The following is an 18,820-nucleotide window of genomic DNA, read 5'->3' as shown; positions in this document are numbered from 1 at the left end:
GGGTAATCTCAAGGCTGCGCAACTGGTATCGGCATTCAAGTGAAAGGGCGAGGTGGACATGGAATCTCGCTTCGCATTCCGACCGCAAAAGTCAACAAGCCAGGCCTCGCTCCACCTGGTATTAGTCATGCAAAACCCAACTTGGCGTAAGAGAGCCATTTACGAACCCGCATTGTTTTGAAAGTTATGAAAACTGTGGGTTACGCTTCGCGTACTCTCTTCAAATCGGAAGGGTTGGGAGTGAGGGTTGGGGAGGGGAGGTCGGACACGATCCACAGGTGAAGGGACGAGTCAGAAAAGAGCATGAGAGTGTGGTAACGTGCATGCATTGTAATCATCATTTATTCCGTGTCATCTGCATTGTCCACTCTTCATCCATCCATAAGGCATTCGTCGAAACTCCATCCCTCCCTTAACGAAATCTAAACGAAGTATGCTGCTTGCTGCTTGTAAAGTCATGGGGTATAGAAATCAGTGAGCCATAACAGCGTCAGCTTGAACAGGAACAGCACCGTTTGCGTGGGGCTTCTCGACACCATCCATTTCCATATCGGCGTCACCCTCACCAGCGCCCTCTTCTTCCTCCTCGAGCTCCTCATCCTCACTTCCGCTGCTCTCGGCCTCAAGATCCTCGCTTCCGTCATCAGATTCCTCAATCGCGGCATCACCCTCGGCTCCAGCCATCTCAGAATCGTCAACCATGGCATCTGGATCAGCAGCAGCCGCCTCGCCACCCTCTACAGCTTCTTCCTCCTCATCCTCGGCCTCCTCTGCACCATATCGATCTCCATCAGCGACTAAGTCGGCCTCGGGTTGCTCAGGTGGGAATTCGGCTGGGGCAGATGCCTCGGAATCCCTAAATAAACTGTTAGTTTATGACAGGCGTTCACTGCTGCTGCCTAACATACCATTTGATAGCGAATCGGGTGACTCTTGGCTTCTCTGCCAGTACGTTGCGGCGCACCTTCTCCAGAATGGGCTTGGCTGGGGGATCGGCATTGAGCTCCTCAGAATCATACTCATTGTTGACGTAGTATCCGACGCGAACAAATTCCCTGCCATCGTAGGCGCAGGTTAGGAGTATAACAGTAACACCAAGGATTTCGGCATCAGGAATGCGGCTTGTATTGGGTGGATCTGCCTCGAAAATGAACTTGTTTACGCCAACTGGGATAGGGCCGACAAGGAGGGAGTCGAGTTCTTGATCATGTTCATCGCTGGTATTGTTAGATGGTTTTTGGTTTTGGGAATGTGTAATGCGTACGAGGTAGCAGATCCAACGTAGGTCAATTTCCATTCAAGATCTGCGAAGAGGTCTTAGCACTCGGTTTTCTTGTGCACATGCAGTGCAACCTACCCTTCTGGAGTGGTTCTAGGCATTCAAAGGTGATCTCAAATTCGTAAGAGTCACCAAACTTGGCTGGGTTGTTGAGGACGTTGACGCCCAAGAGAGATACGACAGACATCTTGAAGATCGGGTCTTGTTGTTATCGGTGCGATGTTGATAGTTGTTGTGTGTAGTTGTAAAGAAGACCAAAAGTAGCTCAAGCTTGGGCAGTGCAAAAGCCTTAAATAGGGTATTCGGAGAAGGGGTGGATAGAGGGGTGTTTTTGTTTGAGAAGGACGCGAGAAGGATGAAGTTGCTGGTCAAGAGATCGCGTCCTGACCGCGCTTTCCAGCCTTGGCAGCCGAAATTCAATAAAGAGAGTCACGTGTGTGCTAAGACGCTTCTGGTTTGGGCAGATTTCTCTTTGAAGGATGATGCTTCAAGGCTGGGAAGACAATTCGATTCTCCTCCAACTCGACACAACATCACCAAGACCATCGCGAAGTCTTGACATCTTTGTTTCTTTCGCGTCGCCAGTACTACATCATCCAAAGCGCACTTCTGCCACTCCCTTTCATTTAGAGGTCCTTCCTCCCTTTGCGCAAAGAACTCATCAGAAAGCTGACACGCGACTATCCAGAATCCTTCAAATCCTTCCGTTCTTTTCAAGTTCCCATCAACAAATATACAATCTTTACAATGGCGGAGGAAGATGCAGAGATAGCTCTCTTGCATCAAATGCAGGCGGGGCAAGATAGCATGGCTTGGGAAGATGAGGGCGCAAATGGAGCCGCAGAGGGCGAGCTACCTTCAAATACTGAGCATACAAACGATCAAGATGTCAAAAGAGAAAATGTTGCAGATGACCAAGTTCTTCGTGCTTTATCTCCTTCAGGATCTGCTGCGGAATCAGATGGTGGCGAATATGACCCAGCTTCTCTTTCTTCACTTCCTGCAATCTCTGTCGCCGCAGGTGAAGTAGAATCGAGATCAAGCTCGAGAGGCTCAACTCGGAAACCGAAAACTGTGGGAGGATTTATTGCCGACGATTCAGATGAAGAGTACGATGCAGCAACACCAGTGCAGGCCGCGGGAGGCTTACAGCCAGCAGCAATTAACAGCTCTTCTCGAGCACTTTCCCCTTCTCCACTCCACAACTCTGTCACTCCGCAAGATTTGCCAACAACTCCCGAGGATCAAGGTGATTCAACGGCTGCGCAATCTTCATTCAATCTTCCCGTGAACACAAGTGTTACTGGAGCTACTTCTGTACCAGCTCCAGCAGCACAGGTACTGACCTCTGCAGCTCCGGCACAAGATGTGTCTCTTCCAAAGGCTCGCCTTCCTCATGACAGAATTGGTATACTTGAGGATCGCATAAAGGAGGATCCACGAGGAGATATGCAAGCTTGGATGGCATTGATCGATGAACATCGGAAGCGTAATAAGCTTGATGATGCGCGTGCAGTATATGAACGGTTCTTGAAAGTATTTCCTCAAGCTGTAAGTGATCCGGTTTCCTTGGAAGAAATATCCACTGATATAGGAAAGGCCGAAATCTGGGCCGCATATGCCGAAATGGAATTGGAAAACGATAACTTCACTGCCGCCGAAAACATATTTGGTAGATCTCTGCTGACTGTCGCCGATGTCCAACTTTGGCTTGTGTATCTGAACTATATTCGACGGAGGAATGATCTTATGAACGATGCCACGGGAACTGCGCGAGCCACAGTTTCTCAATCCTACGATTTTGTCCTGGCTAACATCGGCATTGACAAAGACTCTGGCAAATTATGGCAAGAGTATATCCAATTTGTTCGGGGAGCCCCAGGTCAGATTGGAGGGAGCAGCTGGCAGGACCAACAGAAGATGGACCAGCTTCGTAAAGCTTACCAGCGTGCCGTCAATGTCCCGATGTCTTCGTTGAACGGCTTATGGAAAGAGTATGATCAGTTCGAGATGAGTCTTAACAAGATAACTGTAAGTTGTAGAAACACCAGCCCATCTGTGCCTTGCTAACGTTGTATAGGGTCGTAAATTTTTGCAAGAGAAGTCCCCGTCGTATATGTCTGCACGAAGCGCGAATACAGCTTTGGAGACCATCACTCGTGGACTCGTAAGAACGACCCTCCCTAAATTACCTCCTGCTCCTGGATTTGAGGGCGACCAAGAATATCAAATGCAGGTCCAATTATGGAAGGGCTGGATCTCGTGGGAGCAAGAAGATCCTTTGGTACTGAAAGATGAAGAACCCGAAACTTACAAGCAGCGAGTCTTGTACGTTTACAAGCAAGCAGTCATGGCCTTGAGGTTCTGGCCAGAGATCTGGGTCGATGCGGCAGATTGGTGCTTTAACAATGGCATGGAGAAGGATGGAGACACGTTCTTGAATGACGGTTTCCAGGCCAATCCGGAGAGTTGCTTGATGGCCTTCAAGAAAGCAGATCGTCTCGAGTCAACACTATCAACAGGCGATTCTGACAAGAGCTTGGCAGAGCGTGGTGCGATTGTGCGTGCGCCTTTCGACAAGCTCTTGGATACGCTGTACGAAATGGCAAAACAAGTCAAGACTCAAGAGGCTGCGGAGTTGAAAAAGGTCGAGGAGACTCCTTATGTTGACGACATTGATGCTTCCATCAGAGCTATCACCAAAGCAGACGACGATGAAGACAACGATGCCGACACACAGTATCAAGAGGCTGCCAAAGCTGCTCGACGCAAGGTTGTCCAAGAGAGCTATGCACAGCAGACCGAGCTTCTTTCTCGTACAATCTCATTTACGTGGATTGCGCTTATGAGAGCCATGCGTCGCGTCCAAGGAAAGGGATCTCCCAAAGACTCAGGGAAAGATGCTGTTGGAGGGTCAAGAAAAGTTTTTGCCGATGCCCGAGGACGCGGAAAGCTCACAAGCGATGTTTATGTTGCGGCTGCTTTGATTGAGCACCACGTCTATAAAGATCCGGCCGGCACGAAAATCTTCGAGCGAGGAGCCAAACTCTTTCCCGAAGATGCAGGCTTTACTTTGGAATACCTCAAGCATTTACTGTCAATCGGAGATACTACAAGTAAGTCCCTACCTTCCTTTGCAGGTTTGAGATACTAATTTCATTTAGATGCGCGAGTCACATTTCAAACAGTAGTGAGCCGGTTGACCCAGAAGCCAGAAATGGCAGCCAAGGCAAAGGCACTCTACGCATATTTTCACAAGTACGAATCACAGTACGGGGAGTTGTCACAGATTGCCAAGCTGGAGCAAAGGATGGCAGAGATTTATCCTGACGATCCGAAGTTGTCTCAATTCGCTGCAAGATATAGTGGAGAGGGCTTCGAACCCACTGGCATTCGTTTAATCGTCTCACCAGCGACACAGGCACGCCCAAAGGGAGTTATGCAATCTATCGAACAACCACAGCCTGTTATGCAGGTCAGCCCTCGGCCTCAATACGCTCAGGAGGCAAGTCGAAGTCCCAGACCGCACTACATCCAAACAACAAATTCACCAAAGCGGCCCTTCCAAGGCGATGATCAGGACAATGACCTAAATCGACCTCGTAAGCTTGCTCGTGGCGAGTCTCCGCTAAAAGGTGCAGCTGGACGTCGACTCGATCAACAGAAGCGTCTCCAGCAAGGCACCCCATCTTGGAATGCTCCCCCATTCGTAGTACCTCGAGATATCACATTCTTGCTTAGCATCATCCCGAGAGCTGAGCTCTACTCAGCCACCAAGTTTAAACCAGAGGCTCTGGTGCGACTCCTCCAGAACGCAATAGTGCCGGACTACAACACGTGGAAGCAAGCAAAAGAGGAGTCTCAAGCACCGCCTCCACAACGATATGGTAATAATCCTTCCTATATCGCAATCCCAAAGCCCCAGAAACAACCACAGACACAGCAGGTCCAAGCAGTATACACTCCAGTGGAATGGAATGGCAACAGTAATGCCTACCACAATCCAGACTATCGTGGCTCTCCTATTCCTAACTATGGCGGTCCCAAGGGCTGGCAGGGTTATGGAGGAAGGGCTCCTGAATATTCATCCCAGCCAAGTATTCAACCGACGTACGTAACATCAGAGCAAGTTAGATCTGGTGACTATTACGGAGTTGAGTTTGGAACTGGTAATAGGACGCCTGCTGCCCCTCCTCGCTTGTTGCCTGCGGTTAGCTGGTATTGATTGAAGCTGGTTGGAATATTCTTGCTAACTTTGGTTCGCAATCAGGATATTACGGTCGATAAGACAATCACGTCAATTTGAATCTTTCGAATAGCTGTCCAGCTACATTTCGATTCTTCCTCCGTCAGCCGACGATTGCAATGTACTATATTAACACATACCAGGGCAGGGTGAAGATAATGGCAGGGATTGACATGCAAGGGCAAGCTTTTTGGAATAATGCTTGCTTGTATTATAGGGGTGGTCAGCGCGATGAGGTGGGATTTATGAATGGAGACGCGGGAAACGCATTGGGAAGGGGGTTTACTTCAACTCCTTACGTCCCGTCTATTTCCGCATGCATGACAAATTTTAAATGGCTGAAGTCCACGTGGCAATGGAGCATACTGTTTACAGCGTACCAAAAACAGTCTTGATGATCGATGCATGGCGTTCTGGTTGGTAGTCATGATGCAGGGAAAGCAAAATGTATCATAGAGGCCCTGCAGAAAGGGATGGATCTGCCGCGAGGTGTAATAATTCAATCCAGCTTTTTGCTACTGGATGTTTTTCCTGTCGTTCATTGCTCTCCATCGTACTTATTTTACGTCCTTATCGTCTTACTCTTGTTCTGATCTTTCACCTGCTTTCTAGCTGCTTTGCTTGTCGTTTGCGTTGCCGTCCTCGTTTAATTTGATCTGAAATGCCTGCTTGATCGCTTGTGATTTGGCTTTGCTTGCTGGCTAATTTTCATCCAATACCAAACAAATTGTTATCTCCAGAGCAAGCTGCACTTGAAACTGTTTCATTCCAGCTCTGTAATGGAAGAAGGGAACGATCTTAGCGTGTAGAATCTCCTACTACTCGGTCAATGCTGGAGCTCGTGTTCAGCCTCGGATACTGAAGTATCAAGTCGAGAGAGGATTTGGGATGTTTCAGTCAGTCGGCTGATCAATCCGAGGACGTTGCCTTTGATTCATGTATGGCCGTTTCCAGATATGGTACATTACGGCCAACCTTGACTCCACAAGGTTGGCTCATCTATTGGGTCTCGCGTGAGCAGATGTATGTACACATTTATTTATCTTGCTGTTTCATCGCTGCCTCCAACGCCACGTTGCCACACGCAATACAATTCAAACCATCTGCTCCAAAAACGTCCCAACAGCAAAACCTCTGAGTATGGATATTAGACGCGTCATGTCTCTGGCTTGTTTCAAAGTCGAGGCCCCGCAGCAGAAGTCTGCTTCTTCTTCTGGCAAGTGATTGAGCGACTTGGAAGACGAAGCTAATGCCGACACTGTCCACTTTGGGAAGCTCGGCATGTATCAAAGCGACTCTTCGTTCTTTGGATACTGTAGCAATTTGGGGTTGAGAATGGATCATATCTTGCTATGTCCGGAACACTCTGCGCTGCTGGGCTAGGTAGAGGTGTGTTTACAGCAATTCTGCAACAGCAAGGAACGTGTAAACACCGCGGTAGACATGCTCAAGTGCGCTATGGGACAATGTAATTGTATTTGGATTGGATTAAAGTCTATAGTTCTATCACAAGGCCTCAAGTACAAGGCCCGCCTCGTCCTACCTATCCCTTAACCTTCCTTCGTCCCAACCATCTGCATCCTCGCCTACTCTCTCACGTGATCGTGACATCCCCACTTATTCCCCATTTCGGCGCAACGTCAACAAAACAGGCAGGAACCCAAAAACGTGCACTAGCGCCAAGGCTGCATGCAAAACCTTCGTCCCTTTCTCCTTCGCACAGTCTCTCCTTTTCTCCTCCTCAACCGCAATCCCCACCTTCTTCTCTCCCCATATTCCGTGACATCTTGTACCGATCTCGTCGATCTCGCATCGAACATCTCTTCGCAGTCCTTTGAGTAAGTCATTTACCCCCTTCTCCTCCTCGTTGCCATAGATTCATGGCTGTTGAGCGACTTGTCTGGTTGGTGATGGCTCCAGCCTCTCTTTCGATCTTGATCTTGGTTTGCTTCAACGCGTAGCAAGAGTTTTGAGCTCCTGGGGCTGGGGACACAAGCACGTAAAGGACAGCCTGCTAACCACCGATTGATCGCAGGTCTGTGTCCCAAAATCGCGTTGTCCTTATCGTGTAAGCACAGCAAAGCACTGAATACCCACCGTAAGTTTCCCATCCATCTTCCCTCACTCCAACCTTGCCTAACCCCTATCCACCTTCGGCTCTACCATGGCAAACATTGCTTCTCGAACTCTTTTGAAGAGAATCTTGTCAAGCTGTCAGTGGAGGAGCCCCATACTCAGCGACACTGTTGAACCCTCTGCTTGACACTGTGCTAACATTTTGCCTTGACAGAAGTCTACCCAGACAGGAGTCCAAGTAACCATGGCCGGAGGTGCAGGTCGCCAGCGTGCTGGTGACGGCAACGGTCGTGGTAACAATAGTCAATACCAAGGCGGACCACCCCAACAATATCACCAGTATCAACCGCAAGGTCCTATCAATGCTTCGACCATGCCGCCGCCAAAGCCCCGCTCCGGTGGTTTTGACGGTCCTGGCGAGCATAGCAGAAACTCAAGTGGCTTTCAAGGTCCCACTCCTGGATTTCAAGGCCCAAACCAAGGTAACTCCCTTCGAACACCTCTTCTGACAACCTGAATCTTTACTGACTGGCTTCGAGGTGGCTCCAATCAAGGTACTCCCCTCGGTACTCCTTTGTTGTCCCCGCGAATCCCGCAATTGCAGATGCAGAGTGGAATGTCTCAAGGTTCTCCTAGAGGCTCCCCGATGCTGATGCAAGCAGGATACGTAGGTCAACCAGGCACACCGGGTCGCAACACACCACAAGGTAGCCAGCCAAACACTCCGGGCCGTAACAACTCCCAGCAGGGTACTCCTCAGCAGTCAATGCAGCGAGGTCCACCACAGCAGTACCAAGCTCAACCTCAGCAGCAAATGATGCAGCAAGGTCCTTCTCAACCACAAGGCTCTGGCGGTCCTCAAGTTCAACGTGGCCCAAACCCATTCGGTCCCAGCATGGGCTTCGATCCTGCTCGTCCTATTGCTCCCAAGGAGAAGGTCATCACCAATACTCGTATTGAGCTCCCGCCTGATGCTTATCAGCTTGAGGGCCCCGAGGTATGTTTTTCACTTTCTGTATTTGAAGGAAGTTTTTTCATTATTTACCCTTCGGTCGTTGTGATTGAGATGTATAAAGAGACTCTTCTCCAGTAGATGAAGTCAATACATCTCGGAGTGTTTGGGGTATGAAGTTGTGTCAGATCTTGTTGGACTTATGGAGCCTGCTCATTGGATTTGGTCTGCTTGGCTTCAGCTGCTGCGGTCTCCTGCTCCATGCTCCAACTTCTTCAACTTCAATCAACTTCATTCTTCTTCATTCACTATTCCATCGCAACCATCACTCTCTTCTCCCCTTTTCTTCTCCACCGTTCCTTCCCAATTCAATCCAACAACCAATCCATTCGCAGAGTACCCCGCACGCTACCTTAGTGGCTGTTTGAAGCATTCCCATCGTTCTCTTCCTCCTCCCAACGCCTATAAAAACCCCCTGATTTCCCACTAACTCCTCCTCTTCCAAACAACAACACAACAAATCTTCCACTTCTTTCTTTGCCTTCCAAACTTTTACACAAAACATCAACACAATAAGAAATAATCATATCAAAGTCTCTCTCATCCAGTTGAATTTTCAGCTGTTAATTTTGAGTTCTTCACCAAACATCACTCTTCTTTCATATCTATCTCCTCATTTCTACTACCTTCATCTCAACATCCCCTTACCCCCATCGTCAATATGGACGTTTTTCAGACCTACCGACCTACATTCGATGCTGACGACCAACCGCAGTACAAATTTGAGAGCGAGTTGCCTTACCGTCCGGGCTACAACACTACTGGTAGAGCTGTCAACATCCAGGTCAACCAATACAAGGTCCTTGATTGGATCAAAGGTGATATTCATCAATATGATGTAAGTTCAATCTATTCTGTCTCCACCTCACCTTCTCTTCTGCCCATACAGATTTAGCTTTGCCTTACCTCATCTCCGCCGGAATACACTCACATCAATCCAATGCTAACTTGGGCCTTAGATCAACATAGGCAATGGCGCTGAAAAGCGTGGCAAGATCATGGCTGTCTGGAAGTCTCGAGCTGTTCAGGACCGTCTTCGCCAAGTCTTTCCCCCAGGTGCCCGCATTCTCTGGGATGGTAACAAGCTTGCCTGGTGAGTCCTGTAGTCCTCTAATCATCTCTTCACTTTCTAACTTTCACAGGTCCAAGTACCGTATTGGAGAGCAACGCATCAAAGTCAACTTTGATGTTGAGAAGGGTCGTGCTCCTCGCCCTGACAAGCCGGCTGATGAAGTCTATGTGATCATTCGTCCAACCACCCAGATTCGTATGGCTGTGATCGGTAGCTATCTCAACAAGCAAATTCCTTTCGATAAGTCCGTCTTGGAAGCTATCAGTAAGGCATCCCGACCCCCTGTATTAATCACCAGCTGACCTTAAATAGCCTTCCTTGACCACTGCATGCGCCAAGGTCCTTCTGAGCAATACACCATGATCAAGCGTAGCTTCTTCAGCCGTGGTACCACCAGTCATCAGTTGGACAATGTTGTCGTTGCTATGAAGGGTGTCTATGCTTCCATCCGCCTTTGCAGCGTAAGAACGCCCCCATCCCCTATTATCTGCATGACTGACCAATATCTCCAGCCCGCTGCTTCCATTGGGGCTCCCGGTACTGGCTTAGCCGTAAACGTTGATGTTGCCAATGGCACTTTCTGGGCTGCCCAGGATGTTCATCAAGCTGCTCGCAACTACTGCAGCCAGCGCAATCGGGCCTTGTCCTATACGGTTTTCCGTGATCTGCTCCTCCCAGTTAAGGATGGAAAGGGCGGATGGACCAAGTCCGAGGACTTCAAGAACTTGTCTAAGTTTGTCAAGTTGAAGTTTATTGTCAAGCACCGTGGCAAGGGTGATGGTAAGCGATTCCCATAGGTGTTCAGGACCTATGACTAACTTTTGAATAGACAAGAAGGAGTACTCCATCAAGAAGTTTACCTTTGAGAAGGGCGAGGCATTCTCTAAGACTGGTGCTCATGCCAAGAACAGTCACTTCAAGTTGAGAGATCGCAACACTGGCAATGAGCATGAGGTTACGGTCTTTGAGTACTTCAAGCGAACCTATAACATCGAGCTCCAATACTGGTGGCTTCCGTTGATTGTCACCGACCGTGCTGGCATGTTTCCCATGGAACTTTGCACCCTGTCTCCCAATCAGCGATACAACTTCAAGCTGTCTCCTGAACAGGTAAGAAATTTCCCACCAACTGCACAATACAGCGATTAACAAGCCCAGACCTCCAACATGATCAAATTCGCCGTTACTCGCCCAAGACATCGCGTTGAATCCATCATCCATGGAATTAATATGTTGCAGTGGAACCAGGATCCGTACCTTCAGGAATACGGTGTCAAGGTTGATCCCAATATGACAGTTGTACGTAGAATTACTCGATGGTATTGAAAACTACTAACCCTTCACAGACACAAGCTCGGGTTCTCCCAAATCCCGAAATCCAATTTGACAGAGCTAAGCTCAACCCTGGTACTCAAGGACGCTGGGATCTTCGTGGTAAGAAGTTCCTACTTCCTAACCCTGAGCCTCTCAACTCTTGGGGATTCGTCATTCTAGGTGGTTGCACCTCCGACCAGGTCGTTCGCAATTTCGCCAATGTTTTCATCTCCACCTACGTCGGACACGGCGGCCGAGTTGCAAACAAGAACCCCGTAATTTACCAGCAGTCTCGTAACGAAGACATTCCAACTTTGGTCGCCAATGCTCGAAAAGCCACTGGTGATCAAGCCAAGGCTATTCCTCAGATCTTGTTCTATGTTCTGCCTGGTCGCGACTCATTCATGTATGAGCGCCTGAAGAAGAACTCTGAATGTCGATTTGCCTTGATGTCACAATGTAAGTCTTTCAAATCTCCGCAAATTGTATCATCGTTGACCATTAATAGGCCTCAATGTTGCTCATGTCAACAAGGCTCAGCCACAGTACTGCTCTAACGTCGCCATGAAGGTCAATGCCAAGCTGGGTGGCACAACCTCTAAGATTGTTACTCCCAAGGGATTCTTCACCAGACCAACTATGATCATTGGTATGTGTCAACATCATCCACTTCTCATCCCCTCTGCTAATATGTTGAAGGTGCCGATGTCTCTCACCCAGCTCCTGGTAGTCCACAGGCTTCCATGGCTGCTGTCACTATGTCCTTTGATAGAGACTGTTGCCGCTATGCTGCCGCCGTCCAAACCAACGGATATCGTGTTGAGATGATCACCAAGGACAACCTTGATCAGATGATCGTTCCCTATGTCAAGAAGTGGGTAGAGCGCGTCGGCGGTGGCAATTTGCCTCAACACATCTACTACTTCCGTGATGGTGTCTCCGAGGGTCAATACTCCCACGTCATCAATCGGGAGCTCGCTGATATGAAGGCTGTCCTTGGCAAGGTTTACCATGAGGCCGTCAATAATGTGAGTCTGCCCATCTCCCCAACGAAAGCTTTTCTAACACCAATCAGATCAAGTGGACTGTTGCTGTCTGCACCAAGCGTCATCACATCCGCTTCTTCCCCAGAGATGGCGACTCTCAAGCTGCCGACCGAAATGCCAATGCCCTTCCAGGTACTTTGGTAGAGAAGGACATCACTCACCCCTATGAGTATGACTTCTACCTTTGCTCCCATGCCGCTATCCAGGGTACTGCTCGTCCCGTTCATTACCATGTCTTGAAGGATGAGGCAAACGTTCCGGTGAGCGATTTCCAGAAGATGGTTTACCAATTCTCTTATCAGTACATGCGCTCAACGACTCCTGTCTCGCTTTGTAAGTTTTTTTTACCTCTTCCAAACTGGTTTATTCTAACATGATTCAGTTCCCGCCATCTACTACGCCCACTTGGCATCGAACCGCGCTCGTGCCCACGAGTCGGCTCCTGCATCTGACGGTCCTCGCGGCGGTCAAAAGTTCGAGGAGCGTCGTGCGGAAGCTGCTCGACAGGGTACTAACGATGGTACATCCCAGACCGGATCCTCCATGCCCAGCGAGGCTGCTCCACTCTTGCCAATTGGCAATCCTGACCAACAAGACATCATGTGGAAGATTCGCAGCGGTATGTGGTACATCTAAGTTATTCACCGTCTGACTTGGAGAGTGTTTGCATTCGCGAATGCTCCATCATTTCTTCGTTTCTTGCTTTGTTTTATTTCCTACATCTTCCTGATCGTTTGATCCCTGGCTGTCAGTACATCTTCCCTTGCCTGCGAATCTCGATTCCCTCTTCATTCGAGGGCCGAATATGGCGGATTGATGGGTGCTTGGCTGCAGACTTGTATTATATTCCCTTCGTATCATGGGCTTTGATAGAGGCATATGGAAGTTGGATGCCTGGGCGGAACTTTATGGGAGATGATTGATGATGATGACTGACGACGATGAATACTGAACTGGAAATCCAGCTCTACGATGATTAGATACAGACTTGATGAACAATGCGATGAATTTACAAAGAAATGGTCGATGACTGAGTGACTTTCAATTTGATGGTGTTTATTTTGAGCATACATAACTTGATGTTTTGTCACTTGAACTTGATACAAATCTTGAGTTATGAATATGCGGATCTAGATACCGAATCATTCAAAGACTTTAACCTCTCGACTACAGACAGAAGAATATATCTTTCCATTCCTTGGTCTTGTAATCTGCTCTCCTCGTTTTAATTCCTTTAGATCAGAACTACCCAATCAGTTCATCACCTAAACTACGCTTGACCACAAGTAGACACAAAAAGACAAGATCGTCATGTCTTCATATCTATTACTGACAATGTCCGTAAGACTAGCTTCTCGGCGTTGAAACTTGGAAGTTATCTGAGTTGCGAAGTAGCATATCAGCAAAATTGAAATGAGGAAGTGAAAATCGAAGATCTCAAATAGGATATGGCAAAGAGAGAGCTACTGTTTGTTACGGCGAACTAAAGAATGAGAGGAGGAGCAAGGCCGGAGAGTATGAAATGAGAGATTAGGATATTGGATGGCGACTGGAGACGGGAGATCTGGTTGTCCGGCTGAGTCTTGAGCTTTTTAACATATGTTTGAGAGGTTTATGCACGTTTCTGTTAAACAGGTGGGTGTATATACGAAGAATCTGGGAATGTTAGAAGACGAATGGAAGATCGGAGATATTGGGACTATTGAGACCTGGGGGTTTGTTGAGATGTTGAATATTGAGTAATGCAGGAGGACGCGCAAATTGAGAAGGAAGAGCTTTAGTCTGTAGGTATAGGGCTGTGCTCAAGTTCAACAAGGTAGCTGAGAGGGGTATTGAAAGATCTGGGTATTCATTCATCATCACAGTAATTCAGTAGCTGTATCTATCTACCCTCTGCTAAATCTCGCTTTCAAGCAGTAACAGGCTTAGCATTTGCCCCAGTCCTGAAATCCTTCCCACTTTTCGGACTTCCAGCTGCTGCCTTCTCCGCCTTTGCCTTTGCAAACTTCTCCCTCGCCAGCTGAATCGCGCTCTTCTGTGGTCCTTTCGCCGCCTCCTTTGCAGCATTCTTAGCCATCTTTCTATCCTTCCTGTTCTTCTTGCCCATTCCTGGCGCTGAGACCTTCGGTTTCTCCTTCTCGTCTTCATCCTCTGCAGCTTCGTCATCGATACCGTGGGTTTGGGATTGGATTTGAGTTTCTGGATGCGTGACAGGCAGAGAGCGCATTTTCTCGAGGGATTCCTCTTTCACTTTCTTGACCCAGTCGCTGCGGCGTCGCTTGAAGAGATCGAGTGACCAGTTGCGGACCACGATTCGACCGGTCCAGCTATCGCGGAGTTGGTTCTCGTGGGAGAGCAGGATGGAGGCTATGCGCTCGGTGAGTGAAAAGAGCGGTGTTGAGGGAACGGTGAGAGATGTGGGGGAGGCGGTGCTGGAGAGGAGGGCATCGAGGACGTGGGAGCCGGTTGGGGAGAGGGCGAGGGTGAGTGTTGGTGGTGTCTCTTCTTCATCTGAAGAGCCGGATGGGAAGAGGAGTGTATTAGTAAGTTTGCGCCGGAATGGCATCGTGTTTGAAGGGGTGGGGAGGAGTGCCGATTGAATGATGTGAGAGGTTGTGGTGTATATCGAGATGGCGAGGAGGATTTGAGGAGGGAGGGAAAGTAAGGATTTTTGGATTAGGAGTGCTGGTGAGCCGGGGATGGCGAGCATAGATTGGGCGAGGAGGGAGCCATGGAGTTGGGAGGGTGTGGATTTGTTTTGTTGTGTTGGTTCGGCTGTTTCCTGGCCTGGTTGAGTGCTAAGTATCAAAGCTGCGACGTCATCCAGACACGCCATCTTGAGGAGCACGTTTGAGGTCTTTGGATCGTAAGAAGCAGCTATTGCGTCTACGAGAGCCTTGGTGTCCGCACCTCTGGCGTGGCATCTCTCGAGGAGCGTCTTGAGGATTACGGTCCTGTTTCGTTGGACTAGTCCTTCGATTTGAGGGATGATGGCAGTAATTGCTTCTTCGAGATCTTCTTTGCTCAGACGATTCAGGACACGGATGGCAACGTAAGAGGAGATTTCGTTCCTGGCTACGGCTGCGATCCGGTCTTTGAAGATAGTACGGTAGATTTGCTTGAATAGCCTGCCAGGTGCAAATGTGCAGATTGTCTCGAGCAGACGGGATCCAATGGCGTCGTAGAGGATACCATTAATGAATGTTTGCGATTGGCTTTTCTCATCTGTGATATCGTCTGGGAGGAGGGCGGAGATGATGGTTTTCTCAGAGGCATTGATGCCTTTCTTGGAGTTTGAGTTTGTGAGTTCTAGCTCGAGGAGGAGTTGTAGGGTTGGGTTGCCAGTTGGGTGGGTGGCTAAAATGTGGATGAAGGTTGTGTCCATTGTGGCGATTGTGTCAGAAATGATCTTTTCGATGGCAAATTGGAAGGATGATGGGACGGCACGCTTGTTGAGTGAGAGTTCTGTGGGTGTGGTATCGAGACCTGTAATCGAGATCTTCTCTTTCTTCTTGCTTTGCATGAGTGTTCTTGTGGATGCCTTCTCGAGCGCTCGTCCGGAAAGAATAACGAGCAGAACTCGGAGAGTGTGGGATGCGAATCGATCCGTGAGGAGGAAAGTCATTTGTCCTTCCAATTCGTCGAGGGTTTGTAGAAACAGATCTTCCATAGAAAGCAATTCCTCTTCATCCTCTCCCTTCATGTCCGTATCCACATCTGCCTCAGAGGCCTTCTTCTTTTTCGACTTCGTATCTGCAGTGAGTTCTTCCGTGACGATTGGCGCAGACTGAATAAAAAGAGTCTCGCAACAATGACTCGCAAACCGATGCTGAATCAAATGCGGATAATTATCGCTGAACTTCCCAAACAGCTTCTTCTTCTGCTCCACCGTACTCAGCAGGATCAATCTCTCCATTAATCTCGAACATGACTGACTGCATGCGATTTTCAGCTCCTTACCCTCAGCTTCTCGGTATACGTTTGCAAGGAAGAGCGAGCGTTCTTCGTCGGAGGGGAAGTCGTTCTGTTCGAGTAGTTCGTCGGCTCGGCGGAAGTATTCCTGTTCCTGGTCTTCGAGCATACCATAGAACGGACGCTCTGTAGCTCCTCCCTCCTCTCCGGCTTCTGCAATTCCATCTCCCATAGGGACAGCATTGTCTGTGCCGATGAACTCGACCTCAAGTTCTTGTGCCGGGTCTTGCGACTTCTGCCTCTTGTGGTGGTCCTGGATTTCATCTTCTCCCTTTTCCCTCTTGCGCTTTAGCTTCTTCTCGTCTCTTCTCCCTCTACTGTGTTTGTTTTCCTTCGGCATTGTGTCGATGGTCCAGAATTCCTTCTTGTGCTGGAGGCGATTGACTGTGCGCAGTCGCGAACTTTTTTTGTTCGGGACAGTTTGAGCGGCCGCATGGAGGCGGTGAGTTGCGGCATTATCTAACCAACAGCCAACTCCAAGACCCTGGTTTTCCCCACTACGGTCGAAATCGCTCGTCATTTAGAGGCGTTCTTACATAAACTTTCATGAAAGAAAACTTAGAGTATTTCTTAGTGTATTTCATAAGTCATCAGATGGGGCGGCCTTTTGTTTAGATTCCTTTTGTGTTGTAGATTTTTCTATTTCTGTATATTTGTATCTTTTAGAATGGGTTCCAACGGCATTTCTTTACCGAGGCAGAATGGTGACAAAAACTCTCCCCTCAATCGAGCGGATGAGGTGGACGATGTGAGCAATAGTCCTTTAAATATACCCCATTCTTGGCGAAGGTTATACAAAACTCTCATGACATATACATACTGATACAGTTCAGTTGCTCAACGCCGTTCAGTCTCTCATAATTCCTTTTATCAGATCTGCAGACCAGGATGCAGCTTTCAAGCATACGAGTCATGGCCTGGCTACTCAAGGTGGCGGCCCTCGAACAGTTATTCTTGAGCATCACAGACCAGAGAAACTGGCTCAGCTTATGAGTGTCGATCTCCCAAGAAATGGAAAAGGAAAGGAAGGACTTCTGGCTACTGTCGAGCAAGTGCTTCAATACAGTGTAAATACTTGGGACCAGGGATTTCTGGATAAGTTGTATGCTAGCACCAATGCTGTATGTCCCTCAATACCCTCTTGTTGGAGACAGGACTGACATCCAGAAGGTTGGCGTTATTTCTGAGCTCTTGCTTGCCGTTTTGAACACGAATGTAAGTGTTTACGCTCGATACTGAAGCCAACAAGCTGAATTGTTCAGGTTCATGTATATCAAGTATCTCCTGCACTCACAGTGATCGAGAAGACGACAGCCAAAGCATTTGCAAACCTGTTTGGATTCAATGGTCCACATGCTGGTGGCATTAGCACGCAAGGCGGCAGTGCCTCCAACACCACGTCCATCATCATCGCCAGAAACAACCTGTATCCTGAAACCAAGACATCTGGTAATGGAAACCACAAATTCGTTCTCTTCACCTCAGCTCATGGACACTACTCACTTGAGAAAGCTGCTCAAATGTGCGGTCTTGGAAGTGAAAATGTCTGGTCCGTCCCTGTTGACAGTCGAGGTCGCATGATCCCATCAGAACTAGAAAAGCTTGTCGCAAAAGCAAAGAATGAGAGCCGGACGCCATTTTACGTCAACGCCACAGCAGGGACAACTGTCCTGGGATCCTACGATCCCTTTGAAGATATATCCGCTGTATGCAAGAACCACAATCTATGGCTCCATATTGACGGCAGTTGGGGTGGTCCTGTGATCTTCTCATCAACCCACAAACACAAAATGAACGGCTCCGAACTCGCGGATTCTCTCGCGGTCAACCCACATAAAATGATGGGTGTGCCCATGACTTGCTCGTTCCTTCTTTGCCCCGACTTGAGGAAATTTCATAAAGCGAATACTCTCCCAGCAGGATATCTCTTCCACGAATCTGATGCCAGCGGCGAAGTGTGGGACCTAGCTGATTTGACACTGCAATGCGGTCGACGTGGCGATAGCTTCAAACTCGCGCTGAGCTGGATATATTATGGATCTTCGGGCTTCGAAGCACAGATCGACTCTGCATTCGAGATCGCGTCGTACTTTGCTACGAAGATCCAGCGCAACGACAATTTCGTCTTGGTTTCTGAGAACCCACCGCCGTGTTTGCAGGTGTGCTTTTATTTTCTGAAGGCTGCGAAGGATGGGGACTTGAAGTTAAATGATGACAAGGACGAGAACACGAGGGTGACGAGTGAGACTGTACGAAGATTGATACCAAGGGGCTTTATGGTGGACTATGCGCCTGGAGGGCGGGGAAGTTTCTTTCGGGTAGTGGTCAATAGGGACACGAGGAGGGAGACTATTGATGGGCTGGTCGCGGCTATTGAGGATGTTGGAGGCAGTTTGTGAGAGAAGGGGCTTGAAATAGGAGGAGTAGATGTCCCCCTCCCTTCTAGAAGTTGGATTTGGTTAGACAGCATTTGCATAGATAGATATAGACGACACAATTCACAAATGCGTCCGCACTTTCAATTGTTCTCCTAGCGTACTCAGGCCGGTTAGGCGATCCGGGCTACCGATACAGAGAACGCCCCCCTCCAGACTTCGCGTATGCCTTTGGTCTCTAGCTTTCCATACTCTGGACTTTACTCGCAAACCACCAATTAGCTGGGACGCAGTCTGCATACCTTCGAAGCGAGGTTTGGCGACAGGCGACTTCCAACCTTGTCAACAAATCCAGAACCCTGAACGCGAGATGACATAACAGGAATGGAGCTCATGGTTCGTCATTGTGTCCGCATTTCTATTTCCCT

General features: G+C 48.6%; 5 protein-coding genes across 7 annotated transcripts; 3 read left to right on the top strand and 2 right to left on the bottom strand.

The window, feature by feature from the left end:
* Window positions 1-318: 318 nt before the first annotated feature.
* On the bottom strand, window positions 319-1,658 carry ASF1 (Histone chaperone asf1). The gene is made up of 4 exons (XM_058500278.1): window positions 1,358-1,658; window positions 1,265-1,304; window positions 909-1,217; window positions 319-856 (listed from the first exon to the last, which is right to left on the bottom strand). The coding sequence occupies exons 1-4, from the start codon at window positions 1,464-1,466 to the stop codon at window positions 472-474; spliced, it is 843 nt and encodes a 280-aa protein (XP_058350114.1). The 5' UTR covers window positions 1,467-1,658; the 3' UTR covers window positions 319-471.
* A 140-nt stretch (window positions 1,659-1,798) lies between these two features.
* On the top strand, window positions 1,799-7,040 carry RNA14 (mRNA 3'-end-processing protein rna14). 2 transcript variants are annotated; one of them, XM_058500276.1, is made up of 5 exons: window positions 1,799-2,830; window positions 2,879-3,310; window positions 3,360-4,395; window positions 4,444-5,166; window positions 5,550-7,040. In XM_058500276.1, exons 1-5 carry the CDS (start codon window positions 2,027-2,029, stop codon window positions 5,564-5,566), a joined length of 3,012 nt encoding a protein of 1,003 aa, XP_058350112.1. In that variant the 5' UTR covers window positions 1,799-2,026; the 3' UTR covers window positions 5,567-7,040. The 2 variants fall into 2 exon arrangements, with proteins under 2 accessions (XP_058350112.1, XP_058350113.1); XM_058500277.1 differs by having other exon boundaries at window positions 4,444-7,040.
* Window positions 7,041-7,277: 237 nt separating this feature from the next.
* On the top strand, window positions 7,278-13,065 carry ONS95_006798 (uncharacterized protein). The gene is made up of 16 exons (XM_058500275.1): window positions 7,278-7,363; window positions 7,561-7,623; window positions 7,816-8,083; window positions 8,141-8,598; window positions 9,329-9,451; window positions 9,573-9,706; window positions 9,756-9,949; window positions 9,998-10,146; window positions 10,198-10,465; window positions 10,515-10,795; window positions 10,844-10,984; window positions 11,032-11,458; window positions 11,508-11,648; window positions 11,699-12,027; window positions 12,075-12,378; window positions 12,428-13,065. Exons 3-16 carry the CDS (start codon window positions 7,846-7,848, stop codon window positions 12,679-12,681), a joined length of 3,441 nt encoding a protein of 1,146 aa, XP_058350111.1. The 5' UTR covers window positions 7,278-7,363; window positions 7,561-7,623; window positions 7,816-7,845; the 3' UTR covers window positions 12,682-13,065.
* Window positions 13,066-13,879: 814 nt separating this feature from the next.
* NOP9 (Nucleolar protein 9) lies at window positions 13,880-16,425 on the bottom strand. The gene has a single exon (XM_058500274.1). It carries the CDS (start codon window positions 16,355-16,357, stop codon window positions 13,955-13,957), a length of 2,403 nt encoding a protein of 800 aa, XP_058350110.1. The 5' UTR covers window positions 16,358-16,425; the 3' UTR covers window positions 13,880-13,954.
* Window positions 16,426-16,548: 123 nt separating this feature from the next.
* On the top strand, window positions 16,549-18,562 carry ONS95_006796 (uncharacterized protein). Of its 2 annotated transcripts, XM_058500273.1 has the most exons (4): window positions 16,549-16,765; window positions 16,851-17,138; window positions 17,188-17,232; window positions 17,280-18,562. In XM_058500273.1, the coding sequence occupies exons 1-4, from the start codon at window positions 16,685-16,687 to the stop codon at window positions 18,414-18,416; spliced, it is 1,551 nt and encodes a 516-aa protein (XP_058350109.1). In that variant the 5' UTR covers window positions 16,549-16,684; the 3' UTR covers window positions 18,417-18,562. The 2 variants fall into 2 exon arrangements, with proteins under 2 accessions (XP_058350109.1, XP_058350108.1); XM_058500272.1 differs by having other exon boundaries at window positions 16,549-17,138.
* Window positions 18,563-18,820: the final 258 nt, after the last annotated feature.

The sequence above is a fragment of the Cadophora gregata genome, assembly GCF_030347475.1.
Source record: "Cadophora gregata isolate MNR1 chromosome Unknown scaffold_18, whole genome shotgun sequence".
Classification (NCBI taxonomy): Eukaryota; Fungi; Ascomycota; class Leotiomycetes; order Helotiales; family Ploettnerulaceae; genus Cadophora; species Cadophora gregata.
The sequence above is the reverse complement of the archived record's forward strand: the minus strand, read 5'-3'. Positions and strand labels throughout refer to the sequence as shown.